Source organism: Urocampus carinirostris, chromosome 8 (assembly GCF_059441175.1).
Source record: "Urocampus carinirostris isolate Australia breed hairy pipefish chromosome 8, RoL_Ucar_1.0, whole genome shotgun sequence".
In the NCBI taxonomy this organism is placed as follows: domain Eukaryota; kingdom Metazoa; phylum Chordata; class Actinopteri; order Syngnathiformes; family Syngnathidae; genus Urocampus; species Urocampus carinirostris.
In genome coordinates this window covers 2,848,010-2,864,971 of record NC_142356.1, presented here as the reverse complement: position 1 = coordinate 2,864,971, position 16,962 = coordinate 2,848,010, and the positions used below count along the sequence as shown (strand labels likewise).

General features: G+C 37.6%; 1 protein-coding gene across 2 annotated transcripts in view; it reads left to right on the top strand.

The window, feature by feature from the left end:
- Positions 1-2,067: 2,067 nt before the first annotated feature.
- The window catches only part of slc25a10b (solute carrier family 25 member 10b), a 15,962-nt gene continuing 1,067 nt past the window's right edge, over positions 2,068-16,962 (top strand). The window contains exons 1-10 of one of the 2 annotated variants that reach the window (XM_088341331.1): positions 2,068-2,479; positions 9,197-9,316; positions 10,414-10,577; positions 11,797-11,838; positions 11,932-11,975; positions 12,035-12,105; positions 13,807-13,899; positions 13,970-14,047; positions 14,133-14,189; positions 15,246-16,962. The exon at positions 15,246-16,962 is cut by the window's right edge and continues 1,067 nt beyond it. In XM_088341331.1, coding sequence (XP_088197457.1) covers positions 2,390-2,479; positions 9,197-9,316; positions 10,414-10,577; positions 11,797-11,838; positions 11,932-11,975; positions 12,035-12,105; positions 13,807-13,899; positions 13,970-14,047; positions 14,133-14,189; positions 15,246-15,347 — 861 coding nt within the window. In that variant the 5' untranslated portion in view covers positions 2,068-2,389 and the 3' untranslated portion in view covers positions 15,348-16,962. The other variant, XM_088341332.1, reaches the window with a different exon arrangement.

The following is a 16,962-nucleotide window of genomic DNA, read 5'->3' as shown; positions in this document are numbered from 1 at the left end:
CAACAAGATTCACTTGATGTAGTTGGAAATTAATTGACTGCAACACAAACTTTTTCTTCTTTTTCCGTTTTTTTTTTCCATTTCTTTAAATTCCTTTAAAAAATCTCATTGTGTTTATTTTTTCCGAGCTGTTACTTTTTTATTTTTGTTATCTATTTACTTTTTTCCTACATTTCTTTCTTTTCTTTTTTTCTGGCTTTTTTCTAAATTTTTCCTTTTTTTTCTCTTCCTCCTGTTTCTTTTTTTTTCAGCTTTTCACTACTTTTTCATTTTGGTATTTTTTTCTTTTTTGTTCTATTCCCCCCTTCCTTTAAGTTATTTTGTGCATAATTTTACATCATATTTGGTCGTGTAGGGATGAAAGAAGCAAAAACAACCCGAAGAGCCGTTTAGGACCCGAAAGAACCGGTTCTTTTTAGTGAGCCGAGCCGAAGAAGCCGGTTCTCAAAAAACTCTACTAACATTACTCAACTTCGTTCTCCTTCGACTCGACTTCAAAATACCGCATTTAGAACACAACGTCAGGGGAACCCGCTTATTTTTACCTTCATGCGCTGTCACTTTGACTTAATTGGCTTCTTAATGAGAAATTTCGAGCCCTGATTTTTGTGAGCTGGCTCGATTTTCTTGTACGCGGAAAAGCTCTGAATAGTGCGCAATTGCGCACACACTCATCTTAGAGGGAACATTGCGCTGGATGGATTTTCTTGTGCACTGAGAATGTGCGGGCAGTGCGCGATTGCGCACGCACGCAGCTTAGAGGGAACATGGCCCCTGGCATAGAGTTAATGGATTGAGTATGAGAGTATGCACAAAGTGAAGCAAACCCTCAAGCAACCCCAAAAATATTTAACACAGATACACAGATACAGGTGAAGAGAGACGGGGTAAATAACCTAACAAAAGTCTCCTCCCGAAAGCCAAGTCGAGGAAGTTTCCGTAAGCGCACGTAGCACTTCACTGCGACCCTGGAGGGAGACGGGCAAAGACTGGTGAGTTTGCTATGCTGAAATATTTGGCAGCAGACAGCATGACGCCAAATAGATCAAGCTGTAGATTTGGAATGGACATGTTACCAACATTATCGAGCAATCGTTGTTCTGTCCTGCTAAAATGTAGCGTTTACCAAATTGTTCGAATGAGTTATCTGACTCCATTAACCAAACACAACCTTCATTCGCCTAACAATGCACGCTCGTTTTTTGATGGGAAAATATGGACGAGAGACCGGCATTTCCACACGGGGGCAGATTTAAGTTCTTACACAATTAACTAAGTGAACTCCATCGAATTAGCCGAATTAGTGTCGCTCGAGTCTCCGTCAAGCCTTCTCTCTCGATCATCTGCCTTTCTCGACCCACGTCTCTCCACAAGCTGGTGTGCCGGCTCCTTCCATGGGCATGCCAGGAAAGCCCCCTCGCCTCGATGTCTGAAATGGTCAAAACATCCCCGAGCGTTTCTACATCACCAGGGCCGTCTGCGTCAAGAAGAGCTGATTATCTTATCAGCCCTTTGTCCCAGTTCCCCGCTGTTCCTGTAAACATCATTCACTAGGTTGCATTGACCTCGCCCAACAGCTCAGCCAGTGAATATCTTTTGCATTTAAATTTAATTTGTATTTGATCGTACAAAATCCTTTATAGTCAAATGTATAAAATCCTTCAGTCCTTACTGAGAAAAGAAAGATCTATCCTCGGGGGGGGGCAGGAGAGGATTTCTTCTTCCGAGGGCGACAGGACATAAGGGAAAAGCACTGCTGTATTCTACTTCCACTTGGCGGCCAACCCCGCCCCTTGACAACTCTATTTGTGTGTTATTTTTCTTTTGCAGCGAGTAAACAAAACAAAACCCATCGGTGTCATGTCATCTTCTTGAGAACTTAACAAGGACACGTCTTCTCTTTTTCCCCGAAGCCATAAAAAGTCTCTATTTATATCTACGCCACGAACAATGCCGACACGGCGGAGTCCATCTTGAGCTGTATACTCTTTGGCTTCTTAAAGAGACAGGCGCACACGGGAAGACGGTCGCCGTGTTGCAAGCGGGGCGTGTCCCTTTAAGAAGCGCACACTCGTGCGTGTACGTGGGCGTTCGTGGGTCTCCAACGAGTTTTTTCCCCCCTCGCGCTCCACGACAACGCGAAAGTTTTAGGGGGAGGCAGCTCCGATTTCCACGCAGACAATTGGCTGCCTTTCCCACTTTCTCTTCCGGGTTCGTGCACGCACACCCGCTGCACGATGTGAGTTGCTCGCGCGCGCGCGCATCTGGAGGCAACCAAAATAACAAACGAAGAGGCAAAGTGCGCAATGTTCGCGGATTAACCAAGAGGGGACGTGCGGTCGCCAGTGCGCGTGCGCAGACGGAGCCCACCGGGAAACCTGCAGCAGCCATGGCCGAGAAGCGGATGTCTCGGTGGTATTTCGGCGGCTTGGCGTCCTGCGGGGCCGCCTGCTGCACGCATCCCCTGGATCTACTCAAGGTGAAGGCTTGGGGGGATCTTTTTTCCTGCATGCATGTGTGTCATGGGGGGTCCTAGGGTGTGCAAGGTTGCACATGCGACTGTGGTGGGACTCGAGTTAATGATAACGCGGTAAGAACAATATTGAGTTCATTTCATTTTGGGATGCAGTAATAACCTAGTCATTACACTGATGAATATTTAGTTCTGTGCGTATATTAAAAACAACAGAATCAAATAGAATATAAAGTCATTTATTAACTGATTTTGATGTATCATGTTAAATAATATTTCAATGATTAAGAACTGGAGTCTGTTTTCACAAAATGAACCATTGTTTACATTTGCGCTATCCATAGACATAGGAAAACTAGTTTGATGTGATTGTTAAAGGGACAGTGTGTATAATTTTCCCCACCAGACGAACGAGTGTGAAAAGCGCAAAGGAAGACTTCGAAATATGGAGAATCAAAAGTGACCGAAACGAAACCTATTACTTCTGAAAAGAGGAGAAATGAGGAAAGAAAAAAAGAACGGAAAAAGGAAAAGGGAAAAATTGATATAATAATAAAATAGATAAGACTCAAAATTAAACTCAAGAAAGAAAAGGGAAAACAATAGAGATCAATAAAAAAGGAAAAAGGAAAAAAATAGAAATGTTTAAAAAATTAAAAATGCAAAGAGTGAAACTCAACTAAAATAAAAAAGAAAAATGAAATAGTAAAAACGAGAGTAAAAAAAGGAAAGAAAAAAGAAAATAGAAATATGAAAAAATAAGACAAAAAGTAAAACAATGGAAAAAAAGACAAAAAATAGAGATAAATGAAATATGAAAAAGAGAAAGAACAAAAAAAATAAAGAAAATAGAAAAATAAAAAAGAAATGAGACAAAAAGTAAAACGGGAAAGAAAAAGGCAAAAATAAAAAGCTAAAGAAAAAAAAGAGAAAAAAAAGAAAACAATTAAAAAAAATAAGACAAAAAGTGAAACTCAAGAAAAAAAGGAAAAGAAAAATCAAACAATAAAAAGAGAAAAAGAAAAGAAAAAGTAAATAGAAATATGAAACTATAAGGAAAAAGGTAAATCTCAAGGAAATAAGAGAAGAGAAAAATGAAAAAAGAGGAAAATGAAAACAAAGTACAAAAAAGAAACATGAAAAAAGAGAAAAATTTAAAAAGGACAAAAGGAAGAAAAACGGAAAAAATAAATAAGTAGAAGTCAAGAAAATGACAAAAAAATAAAAGAGAAACATAAAATAAGAAAAAAAGAAAGGACAAGAAAAAGGAAAACAAAGACAATAGAAAAATGAAAAAAATAAATGACAAAAAGTAAAACTCAAGAAAATGGTAAAGAAAAATGAAAAAAATAGCAAGATAAAGTAAAAAAGAAAATAGAAAATGAAAAATAAACAAAAAAGTGATACTTAAGAAAAAAAGGGAAATCAAAATGAAAAAACAAAAATGTGGAAAATAAGAAGAAAAGAAAAAAGGAAGAAATGGTGGAAAAGAAAATAGAAAAAAAGAAAAAAGAAAAAAACCTAACAAATAAGAGGAAACAATTCAGAATAAAAGAAAAAAAGAGAGATTATGTTTTTTCCCCTTGTTTCTTCTCTTTAATTCATTTATTTGCTTTAAATCCCCTTTCACTTCTTTTTCTCCATGCTCCCTTTTTTCCTTACTACTTTTCGTTCTCTAATTTCTTCTTTCCTATATTTTCATCCCTTAGAAAAAATATTTCTTCCTTCTTTTTGTCTTTCTTAGAGAAAGGTTAGCTAAAAATGTGAACAAAACCGCTTTTTGCTCCCTTTCAGTCTTCCTCGGACTCCTTTTCGGTCGCACTCCACGTGACGGCGACATCTTGTGGACAAATATAAAACACTGTCTCTTTAAGAACACCGGAATGGTTTTCATTTTTCTCTTGGCTAGCATGCTAACTGTTGCAAAAAAAAGAGAAAAAAACAAGATGGCAGCACCTGCGTCACATGACCTTGAACCCCCCCCCTGCAAGGATCATGCGCTGCGTAATGATTGACAGGAGGCCACCAATCATAAACCATAAACAACCACACATTCTCTTAAAGAGACGGTACAGACGCAACTATGGAAGCCCGACTGTGCCAAAAGGTGAAATCATTTTTTTCCTATATCAATAATTACTATTCTTTAAATGATATCTATTATAAATGATACATTTTGTCAGGACTAGAAGAGGATCGGGACCCAAACGCGTGACGTTCTCACACAAGCCTTTATTTTACGGGAAATGGGGAGTCATGCACGTTAGGAAGCCGGTCTGGCGTGGAAGGACAGGAAGTGACAGACAGGATAGATAACTAATCAGGATATCGGAAATTAACAGGAGGAACTAGACGGGAACGAAAACTGGAGAACATAAGTAACAGGATAAAAACAGACGGGAATTAAACTGGAACCCGAAATTAAACAGGACAACAATAAACGGGAACAATACCGGACTGGAGATATCACAGGAAAACGGGACCGAGTCAGAACCCATGTTATGTGGGGCAGAAGTTCGTTTGACGGGCTGACAACCGAAGCAACCATGGCAACGTGACACACACGGGCGGGGCCAATTGGGCACCACGGCAACCGTGACACATTTGATGTTATTATTTAATGTGTTTTATAATAAAAAATATATCATTTTTCACAAACTAAAATTAAATAATTAGTCAAAATGATACAGTTCACAAATCCTACTTCCCGTGGTGCGTCTCGGGCAAGTACAGCCTGGCGGTGCCCATCCCAGGTTGGTTTTTGGGGTAGGAGTTTACTCCCCCACATGAAACCGTTCTGGTTTCCATGGTTACCAGTAGCAGGTGAGACCTTCTGACTCAGATACGGCACCTTCATCCTCTGGTCGCCGTTGTTTTTCAGGGTCAATCATCCCACTCTTACTGATATTAGATCCATGAAGAAATGAGGAATAGATGAGTAAATAAATATAATAAATTGAAAAAAAAATAATACAAGAAAAAAATATACAAATATAAGAAAAAACAAATATATGATTTTGGTGTGTAGAATAGAATTGTACTTTTATTTTAATTGATATCAAAAGACATTAAAATAAAAAGTAAGATATTCTAAACTATGAAAATGATGAATTAAATATACTATTTTTTTTTTAAAATATATTTCCTTTTTTGTCTCTTTTTTCACTTTTTTAGTTGTGATGGCTTTGCCAGCTCAACTCATTGCCACTGTGTTTATAGCACTGTTAAACTGCTAAATGCTAACTGCTTTATGCTAAAAAAATATGCTAAAGCTAATAGCCACATGTTAACCAATTGTGCTAATGGCTACATGCTAATGAGTTATGCTAACGGCTAAATGCTAACTACTTCGCGCTAAAAAATGGTAACGTGCTAACAGCTACACGTTTACAAATTATGCTAACGGATGCATGCTAATGAGTCATGCTAATGGATACATGCTATAAAGTTATGCTAAAGGCTAAATGTTAACTGCTTCTTGTTAAAAATATGCTAATGCTAACAGCTACATGTTAACCATTTGTGCTCAAGGCTACATGCTAATGAGTTATGCGAATGAATACATGCTAAAACGTTATGCTAACGGCTAAATGCTAAATGCTTCCTGCTAACAAATTATGCTAATGCTAACAGCCACATGTTAACCAATTGTGCTAATGGATACATGCTAATGAGTTATGCTAACGGCTAAATGCTAACTACTTCGTGCTAAAAAATGGTAACGTGCTAACAGCTACACGTTTACAAATTATGCTAACGGGTACATGCTAATGAGTCATGCTAATGGATACATGCTAAAAGTTATGCTAAAGGCTAAATGTTAACTGCTTCATGCTAAAATATGCTGATGCTAACAGCTACATGTTAACCATTTGTGCTCAAGGCTACATGCTAATGAGTTATGCTAATGAATACATGCTAAAAGGTTATGCTAACGGATAAATGCTTCTTGCTAACAAATTATGCTAATGGTTACATGCTAACGTCCCCCTCCACAGAACCAAGTTAAAAATGACAGATACAGCTCTCTGAGTTAATAACTTTATGCTAACAGTTACACGCAAACAACCGGGGGAATAGTTATCCTTTATTATCCTTCATTTTCTTTTTCTCTTTTTTCCCCTTTTTCCTTTCTTATTATATTTAATAGTAGTAAAAAAGAAAAAGAGAAGAAAAATGATAAATAATAACACCATCTTTTGCAAAAAGGATGGAACGGTCGTCTGTGAATTATCCCAATTTTCTTACTTTTATTTTGAAATTTCCTTTCGATCTCGTGCATTTTGGCACTGGCGGGCTTCCGTACCTCCAACGTTTCTTCCCGGAAAAAGAAGAAGTCGCACTCTGTCGTGCGAGCGTTCTCGTTACCGCGTTGTTAAAATATATTTGGCCGTACAATGGGAGGAATTTCACCCCCGACCCCCCCGAGAACGTGAAACCCCCTTGCTCCGAAGGGAATCCCATGATGCTTTGTGTCGCCTTCCTCTATTTGCAAGTCAATGAAGGAATTCACGAAGACAAGGGCCACATTGTGCAACCGTTGACCCCCTCTGAAAGAGTAAATAGGTTACTGTCACAATAATTATTCGTTTTTTTCCCAAACTACAGTTTGTTTATCGTCACCGGGGCCTCCGAACGTCCTCGAGCAGAAATTCTAATTTAAAAAAGGATCTCTAGATAAATAATAAGAACATGACATGAAAAGCGGGGGGCGCAGTTTGAGGTTTCAAATTAATTATTTTCTCAACGTCCAGCTGAGTTCAAAGAGCCTTTATATATATCTAAATTTTTATTATTATTAAAAAAAAACATTTACCGCGCCTATCTGCTTTTATCCTGCCACGGAGCGCATTACGCTGGAGGAAAATGGGAGAGGGGGCAGAGTGATTTCACGCACCTAGTTTTCTTTTATGCTAGGATGAAAATGGTGAAAGTAAGAAAATTGTCATGATGACTTATGACCGTAGGCAAGGCTTAAGCACAGACATGACTTATGTCTAGGAAAACCAATCAATCTTAAGGATGGAGTACAGGCCACGCCCAAAAACTATATATATGATATTAATTTAGAGACCTTATTACAAATAGAATGGTGTTATTTAATATAGAAATGTGAAATTTATCTTAAAAGTTTTCAGTTAAAAGATTTTAAAGAATGTTTTTGTCTTGTCAATCAAACCACAGGAAAAGCAATCGATCCTAAGGACTGAGCAAAGGCCCGATGCCGTTTCGTATACATCAAACCACAGGGGGCGGGGCTAAAGAATGGACATGAACAGTGTCCAGGAAAAGCAATCGATCTTAAGGACTGAGTAAAGGCCCGATGCTGTTTCATGACTTCCTGTCAATCAAATCACGGGGGGCGGGGCTAAAGGATGGACATGAACAATGTCCAGGAAAAGCAATCGATCTTAAGGACTGAGTAAAGACCCGATGCCGTTTCATGACTCTTCCTGTCAATCGAACCACAGGGGGTGGGGCTAAAGGACAGGAATGAACAATGTCCAGGAAAAGCAATCGATCTCTAAGCTTGAGCAAAGGCCTGATGCCATTTCATGACTCGTCCTGTCAATCAAACCACAGGGGGCGGGGCTAAAGGACAGACACGAACAATGTCCAGGAAAAGCAATCGATCTGTAGGACTGAGCAATAGCCCGATGCTGTTTCATGACTCCTTCTGTCAATCAAATCACAAGGGGCGGGGCTAAAGGACAGACACGAACAATGTCCAGGAAAAGCAATCGATCTTAAGGACTGAGTAAAGACCCGATGCCGTTTCATGACTCTTCCTGTCAATCGAACCACAGGGGGTGGGGCTAAAGGACAGGAATGAACAATGTCCAGGAAAAGCAATCGATCTCTAAGCTTGAGCAAAGGCCTGATGCCATTTCATGACTCGTCCTGTCAATCAAACCACAGGGGGCGGGGCTAAAGGACAGACACGGACAATGTCCAGGAAAAGCAATCGATCTGTAGGACTGAGCAATAGCCCGATGCTGTTTCATGACTCCTTCTGTCAATCAAATCACAAGGGGCGGGGCTAAAGGACAGACACGAACAATGTCCAGGAAAAGCAATCGATCTTAAGGACTGAGTAAAGACCCGATGCCGTTTCATGACTCTTCCTGTCAATCGAACCACAGGGGGTGGGGCTAAAGGACAGGAATGAACAATGTCCAGGAAAAGCAATCGATCTCTAAGCTTGAGCAAAGGCCTGATGCCATTTCATGACTCGTCCTGTCAATCAAATCACAAGGGGCGGGGCTAAAGGACAGACACGAACAATGTCCAGGAAAAGCAATCGATCTTTAGGACTGAGCAATAGCCCGATGCTGTTTCATGACTCCTTCTGTCAATCAAATCACAAGGGGCGGGGCTAAAGGACAGACACGAACAATGTCCAGGAAAAGCAATCGATCTGTAGGATAAGCAAAGGCCCAATATTGTTTCATGACTCTTTCTGTCAATCAAACCACAGGGGGCGGGGCTAATGGACGGACACGAACAATGTCCAGGAAAAGCATTCGATCTTAAGGGCTGAGCAAAGGCCCAATGCTGTTTCATGGATGAATGACTCCTCCTGTCAATCAAACCACAAGGGGCGGGGCTACAGCTTGACGTGAACCATGACCAGGAAAAGCAATCGATCTTAAGGGCCGAACCCATGTACTGTAGCGTGTTCTCGAATTTAAAATGCTTCCTTACCTGTCATGTTGCCTTCAGGTGCATCTGCAAACGCAACAGGAAGTGAAGAAAAGGATGCTGGGAATGGCCGTCCACGTGGTGAAGAACGACGGGCTCCTGGCGCTCTACAACGGACTCTCGGCTTCGCTTTGCAGACAGGTACCCGATTCTGGTCCAAGATCCTTTACCGCACAGGTGTCAAACAGGCGGCCCGCAGGCCAGATCAGGCCCGCTGAGGGAATGAATCCGGCCCGCGAGACAACACTTAGAGAAGCACAAGAGAAAAACAAGCTGCAGGTTGAAAAATGTCAACTTGATGTTGCCAAAGCCAGGTGCCTCAAACAAAGACACTGTACTTGTATTTATTTCTCTCTCTCTTCACTCTCTTTTCCACCCTTTTCTTCCCACTCTCTGTCTCTGTCTCTTTCACTCTCTGTGTCTCTTTTCTTCTCTTCCTTTGTTCCTCTTTGTCTCTTTCTCTCTCTGTGTTTTTTTTAACTTCTTTTACTCTAATTTCCTTTTTTCCTTTTCTCTCTTTCTCTCTTCCTACCCTTCGCACTTTCTTTCCTCTTTTCTCTCCTTCTGTCTTTCTATTTCTCTTTGGATTTCTTTCTTCCTCTGCCTTTCTTTTCCCCCTCTCTCACAACTTCTCTTTTTATCTCTTTTGATTCTCACGCTCTCTCCCTCTCTCTCTTTTTCTTTCTTTGTCCCGCCCTCTCTCCTTTTCCCTCCCTCTTTCTTTTATTTCTTTCTCTCTCTTTTTCTTTCTCTTTAATCTACTAGTCTGGCCCCCGACAGAATGTTTGTTCTATCGTGTGGCCCCCGAGTTCAAATGACTTTGACACCCCTGCTTTACCGTAATTCCCCCCCCAGGGGATAGAAACCTATGCTAATAGCTAATGCCGCCCGAATCCTATTTACTCTTAAAAAGATGACAAAATACTATATCCAGTAGTAAATACGAAATACTCTTGGATTAAATCCAAAAGTGAGTTCAATACATTTCCATCTTGAGACAATAGTGCCCCCTACAGGAATCACAAATTTTACTGGTCCATTAATATTGAGATTTTCAAACCCGGTGGACTTACCACCTGTGGGAGGCGCCAGAGGGTCGGGGAAAATTGGTCCCCCAAATGTCCGCGCAAGGTAATTGGGTTTTGGTACACGGACATGCTGTAAAACCCCAACAAGGTGAAAACGACTTAAGGAGGAGTCACTGTCACTTTTGTCCTCCTTCTTTCTCTTTTGTCCAGATGTCCTACTCGCTAACCCGATTCGCCATCTACGAGACGGTGAGGGACATGCTAGGAAGTAAAAACCCGGGACCCATGCCTTTTTACCAAAAAGTCCTGCTGGGGGCTTTCGGAGGTTTCACGGGGGGCTTCGTGGGGACGCCGGCGGACATGGTCAACGTCAGGTAAGCTAGCGCTAAGCTAATGCTAAGCTACAAAACAAAAAACAATAAATAAGATGATGCTACAGTTACTAAGTACTTTTTTTCAGCAAGTACTTTTTGACTTATTTAGACAACTCCTTTTCACTTCTATTTGAGTCCTAATATCCCGAAGTAACGGTACTTTTATTTGAATACAATTTTGGTCTACTCTACCCACCTTTGGCTAACGCTAAGCTAAAGCTAAGCCAACGCTAAGCTAACGCTAAGCTAATGCTAAGCTAACACCAGAGGATGTTACATTTACTCGAGAGAGTTTTGCAACATTTTGTACTTCTAGGCGTTCTTTCAAATCACTCTACTTTTTACTTTTACTTGAGTAGATTAGGCTACATTGAACCCGTTACTTATATCCCCTCCCTGTAAGTACGCGTCTGTCTCTTTTAAGGGGCATTTATTTTGTCAGGGACAACCACCAGGTGGAACTTGTGAGCAGGGTTAGGAATGTTTTTTTTCTTGTACTGTATGCGCAGTGTATATAGCTGTAGCCTATATCAGTATATTATCATATATCATATATATCGTTCACCCAAACAAACTAAGTACACATACTTACAATTACGCAGACTTGTAGTTTTTTGGTAATTAGATGGACATGATGATCAGATTAAATGGTTGTTTTTTAAAAAATCAATAAATAAGAGGATGCTATAGTTACTAAGTACTTTTTTCAGTAAGTACTTTCTGACTTTTACTCAAGTAATTATTTAAATGACTCCTTTTCACTTCTACTTGAGTCTTAATATCCTGAAGTAACGGTACTTTTATTTGAATACCATTTTGGCCTACTCTACACACCTCCGGCTAACGCTAAGCTAACGCTAAGCTAACACCGGAGGACATTACATTTACTTGAGAGAGTTTTGCAGTTATTGGATGGACTTTGATGATTTGATGATCCAAAACAAAAAACAATAAATAAGATGATGCTACAGTTACTAAGTACTTTTACTCCAGCAAGTACTTTTTGACTTTTACTCAAGTCATCTTTTAGACTACTGTTTTTAACCTCTACTTGAGTCATAATGTCCTGAAGTAACGGTACTTTTATTTGAATACCATTTTGGCCTACTCTACACACCTCCGGCTAACGCTAAGCTAACGCTAAGCTAACGCTATGCTAACGCTAAGCTAATGTTAAACACGTTTTTTTGCCGTTTTTACCATTTTTTGGTCTTCCCAGGATGCAAAATGACGTGAAACTGCCAGCGGAACTCAGGAGAAAGTAAGTGACGTCTAAAAATCTGCAGAATCGGCAGAAAAAGAACCAAAATGGAAGTTTTTAAAAAATAATAATAATTTTGTTTTCCCATGTTAGCTACAAGCACGCGGCGGACGGACTCTACAGGGTTTTCCGAGAAGGTAATGACGAGCGCGCTGATGATTTATGACTCGAATTGAAGCGGATTTGTGACCACCAGAGGGCGCCAGGAAGCTTTTCTCCGGGGCCAGCATGGCGTCCAGTCGGGGGGCTTTGGTCACTGTCGGGCAGGTGAGTGGATTTCTAATTCTACGGAAGCCCAAAAGGGACAAAAAGAAAAAGAAATAGAACTGAAATGAGCTAAATAGTTTGTAGATGAAAATAATAAAAAAATATTGTTTTCCGTTTTTCTTGTCTTTGTTTTGAGCAAAATAATAATAATTTTAATGAAAATGACAAGAAATATATTGTTAGAATGACTTTTTCAGATGATTATATGAAAAAATAATACCTATTTTAGACAGTTTGCAATTGATTTCAACATTTTCTTATTTTATAAAAAATGATACCTAAACTTCAATTTAACGTTGGCCATTTTCTTGTCTTATTTTTTTAAGCAAAATAAAAAAAAATAGAAGACAGGTAAAACAGTTTGCCAATTTTCTTTCATTTTTTTTAAATTAAAGAAAGAAGAATATTTAAAATGAGCAAAGTGTGCACCACTTTTTCTATAATTATTCAGAAAATAAGAAAAAGAAATCTTTAAATAAGTGAAATCGTTTTTTTTTGTCAAAATTAGAAAAAATAATAACATTTAAGACAAGCCAAATCATTTGCCAATTTTCTTTCTTTTTTTTAAATTAAAGAAAGAAGAACATTTAAAATGAGCAAAATGTTTCATTTTTCAGATAATAAGAAAATATATATATATATACTTAAAACAGATGAAATAGCTTATTTTTCGTCAAAATTGGAAAAAAAATAATATCTTAGACAATAGTTTGCCAATTTTCTTTTATTTTGTAGATTAAAGTAAGAAAATAATAATACTTAAAATGAACAGTAAAGTCGGCCAATTTTCTCTCTTTTTTAATTAAAATGGGGAAAAAAAATAATATTAATGAGCAAAACAATTTTCTATTATTGATCTTATTTGATTCTGAAAATCATTTCTATAATGAGCCAAATGTATTTTTTATTTTATAGTAAAACAAATATGTTTTTCATAAATCTAGAATAATTTCCCATTTTATTTTGTTTTCTGGGCAAAAATAATTTATATAATTTTTTTATCTGATTAGAAATACTTTGTCATTGTTATCTTATTTTATTGTATTATTATAATTATAATATGAAAAAAATATATACTTAAAATAAGTGGAAGAGCTTTGTTGGGGGCAAAATTTGAAAAACCCCTAAAATGTAATCGTTTTCGAATTTTTTTTTATTATGTAGATTAAAATAAGAAAATACTAATCCTTAAAATAAACAGTAAAGTTAGCCAATTTTCTCTCTTTTTTTCTTAATTAAAATGGGAAAAAAATAATATTAATGATCTTATTTCATCATGAAAATCATTTTTATAATGAGCAAAATATTTGCTTTATTTTACAGTAAATTCATAAATCTAGAATAATTTCTCATTTTGTTTTCCGGGCAAAAATAATTAATATTATTTTTTCTTATATTAGAAATACTTTGGTATCTTTTTTCATAGTATAATTATAATAATTATAAGAAAAATATATATTTTAAATTCTGTTATGTTTCTTATTTGACAGTAAAATAAGAAAACAGCCCAAAAATTGTTAGCCATTTTTCTCTTTTCTTTTTAGTAAAGAAGATGAAGAAATGAAGAAAATAGTGGCTTTTTTTCCTTCTTTTTTTAAAATGAAAACAAAAAGAAAGAAATAATATTTAAGACAAGCAAAATGAGAAGAAAGTATCACAAAAAAACAAGAAAATTGTGGTTATTCCCCCCCTTTTTTGCAGTTAGCGTGCTACGACCAGGCCAAGCAACTGGTACTGGGAACCGGCATACTGGGAGATAACATTTTGACTCACTTCCTGTCCAGTTTCATCGCCGTAAGTCTCATTCGTTATTAGAGCGCCTCGTTGTTTCCGTGGTGACTGGTGGTTTTGGGTTTTTGTGCAGGGAGGTTGCGCCACGTTCCTGTGCCAGCCTCTGGACGTCCTCAAGACCCGACTCATGAACTCCAAAGGCGAATATACGGTGAGCGGGACGGGGTCCTGTCGTTCTGTGGGTTTTCGCGATGGTGTTTTTGGTGGCCGATTGACTCTGCGTTTTGGATTTTCAGGGGGTCGGACATTGCTTGCGAGAAACGGCCAGGTTGGGCCCGCTGGCTTTTTATAAGGTATGCGCCATTTGACGCTTTTCGGAGCTTTATTTATTCCGATCGGAGCCGCGGGACTCGGGAATCAGTTCTATTGGATTCACGAAAACTTGACTCGACCGAATATTTCTTTTTTTTTTTACTTTGAATATTTTTATCCAGTTAAACAAAAACATATTTTTTTTAATTAATATTTATTTTCCACGTTTCAGAATATATATATATTTTTTTAATATAATTTTAAATATTTTTTACCCTATCTTTTTACAATTTTGGATGCTATTTTTTGTAATATTATTTTCTATTTTCCATCATCAACTTTTTCTAGTTTATGAATATTATTTCTAGTGTTTTGGATAAAAAACAAATTCAATTTTTTTTCAATAATTTGGTCCTATTTTTTTTCTTTTTTTTCCAGGGTGTCCGTCCTGATTTTCAAATTTTATTTTAACCATTTTTCTGAATTTTCTTCTTTCTTTTTTTTTTACTTTGAATTTTTTACCCATTTAAACAAAAAAAAACATTTTTTTGCCATTCAATTTTTTTTTTACTAATATTTATTTTCTACGTTTTAGAATACTTTTTAAATATATTTTTGTATTAATTTTTTTACCCTATTTGTTTTACAATGTTGTATCCTATTTTTTGTAATATCATTTTCTATTTCCCATAATCAACTTTTTCTAGTCTATGAATATGTTTTCTAGTGCTTTGGATTAAAAACGAATTCAATGTTTTCAAATATTTGGTCCTATTTTTTTTCTCTTCTTCTTTCAGGGTTTCAGATTGTATTTGATTTGATTTCTTTTTTTATTTTATTATTTTTTGAAGCACCGGGGCAAACCCTCTTCCGTCTTTCGATGTCAAGTTAGCCAACGTCCAACCTATGCAAAACCGGAAGTAAATGATAAAAATAAAAGTGTTTGCTTCACAACAGGAAGTAGCGTTTTTTCACGGCAAATCGCATATGAAAAGAGTTTTTCTTGAGGGAAAATAGGTTTGCAGCTATGTTATGAATATTTACAATTTTACAGGGCTAGATAAGGAATGATTTGAAGGTTTTTTTTTTCAATTCAGGGCCTGGTTCCAGCAGGGATCCGCTTGATTCCTCACACGGTGCTGACTTTTATTTTCCTGGAGCAATTGAAAAAGAACTTCGGCATCCGCATCATTTCCTGATGACTCCGCCCCCTTGCCTCGCTCCGCCTCCTCCGATCGGAACCGGAACGAACCATTTTTCAGCCGGAGGGGTGTCCCGTGTGATTTCAGCTTTTTATTTTGTAGATAATTTAGAAACGATTAACCTTGATTTGACCTCTAATTCCGTCAAAAAATGGAATCGCGTATTCACATTCATTCCCATCCGTACTGACCAAACGTATGGAAGCTCAAAAGGGCCAAAATGCAATACAAAGAAAGAATAGGTGTCAAAAATTACTTTAAAACACTTAATTAAAATGTTATAATTATTCAGTATTTCAAAAACAGTGTACTTTTCAAATATAACATATATATATATATTACATTATTATTTTAAGGTTTTTATTTTTTTTCATTTTTAATCCTAAAACATTGTAAAGAGTGACTTGCTGTCAATCAGACCACAGGAGGCGGGTCTTCAGGACAGCACGACCAATCAATCGATCCTAACCACAGGCCCAACCCAACATGTTTGATTGTCACCAGGAGTCATTCTTTTGTAAAACGGTATTTCAAAGTAAAACGAAAAGAAGGCTGTTGTGAATTAAAAGTTGACTTGAATTACATTTTATTTTGAAAGAAAACAATTCAGGTTCAATTAAAAACGTTTTATATCTATTTAAAAAAAGAACTTTAGCATGACTCCAGCTGTCAATTAGACCAAAGGAGGCGGGTCTTCAAGACAGGCACGACCAATCAATCGATCTTAACCACAGGCCCAACCCAAAAAGTTGGATTGACAGCAGGAGTCATTCTTTTGTAAAACGGTATTTCAAAATAAAACGCGTGGAAGGCTGTTGTGAATTCAAAATTGACTTAAATTTAATTTTATTTTCAAAGGAAACAATTAAAATTTAATTAAAAATGATTGATTTTTTTCATAAAGGAACGTTTTATATCTATTTCAAAACAAACTTTAGCACGACTCCAGCTGTCCATCAGACCAAATAATAATAATAATAATTTCCTTGTATTGTCATTCTGTGTAACAATGTACACAGAACGAAATGTCGATTGCACCTGACCCGTTGTAGCGAGCCGATGCAGCCGCAGCCAACAGAGGGCGCCGCCGACCACTTTTTAAGTCTTAGGAATGACTCGGCCGGGGCGCGAACCACCGACCTCCCAGTCTCAAAGCGGGCGCCTTACCATCTAGGCTACTGAGCTGGTACAAGGAGGCGGGTCTTCAGGACAGGCACGACCAATCAATCGATCTTAACCACAGGCCCAAACCAACGAGTTTGATTGTCACCATGAGTCATTCTTTTGTAAAACGGTATTTCAAAATAAAAGGTTAGGAAGGATGTTTTGAAGTAATAACAGCCTTTTTTCTTTTAATATTAAATATATTAAATTTAAATAAATATTTTCAAGTATAATCAAATGTTTTATTAATAGATTTATTTTTATGTACAGAACGTTTTCATTTCAAAAACAAACTTTTGCATGATTCCCGTTGTCAATCAACTCATAGGAGGCGGGGCTACAGGACAGGCGTGACCAATCGACAAATCCTGCGCAAAGGCCCGCCCACCAAGTTTGATTGACAGCAAAACTCACTTAAGAAGGGCAATGTGGAAAAGGACGTATCCAA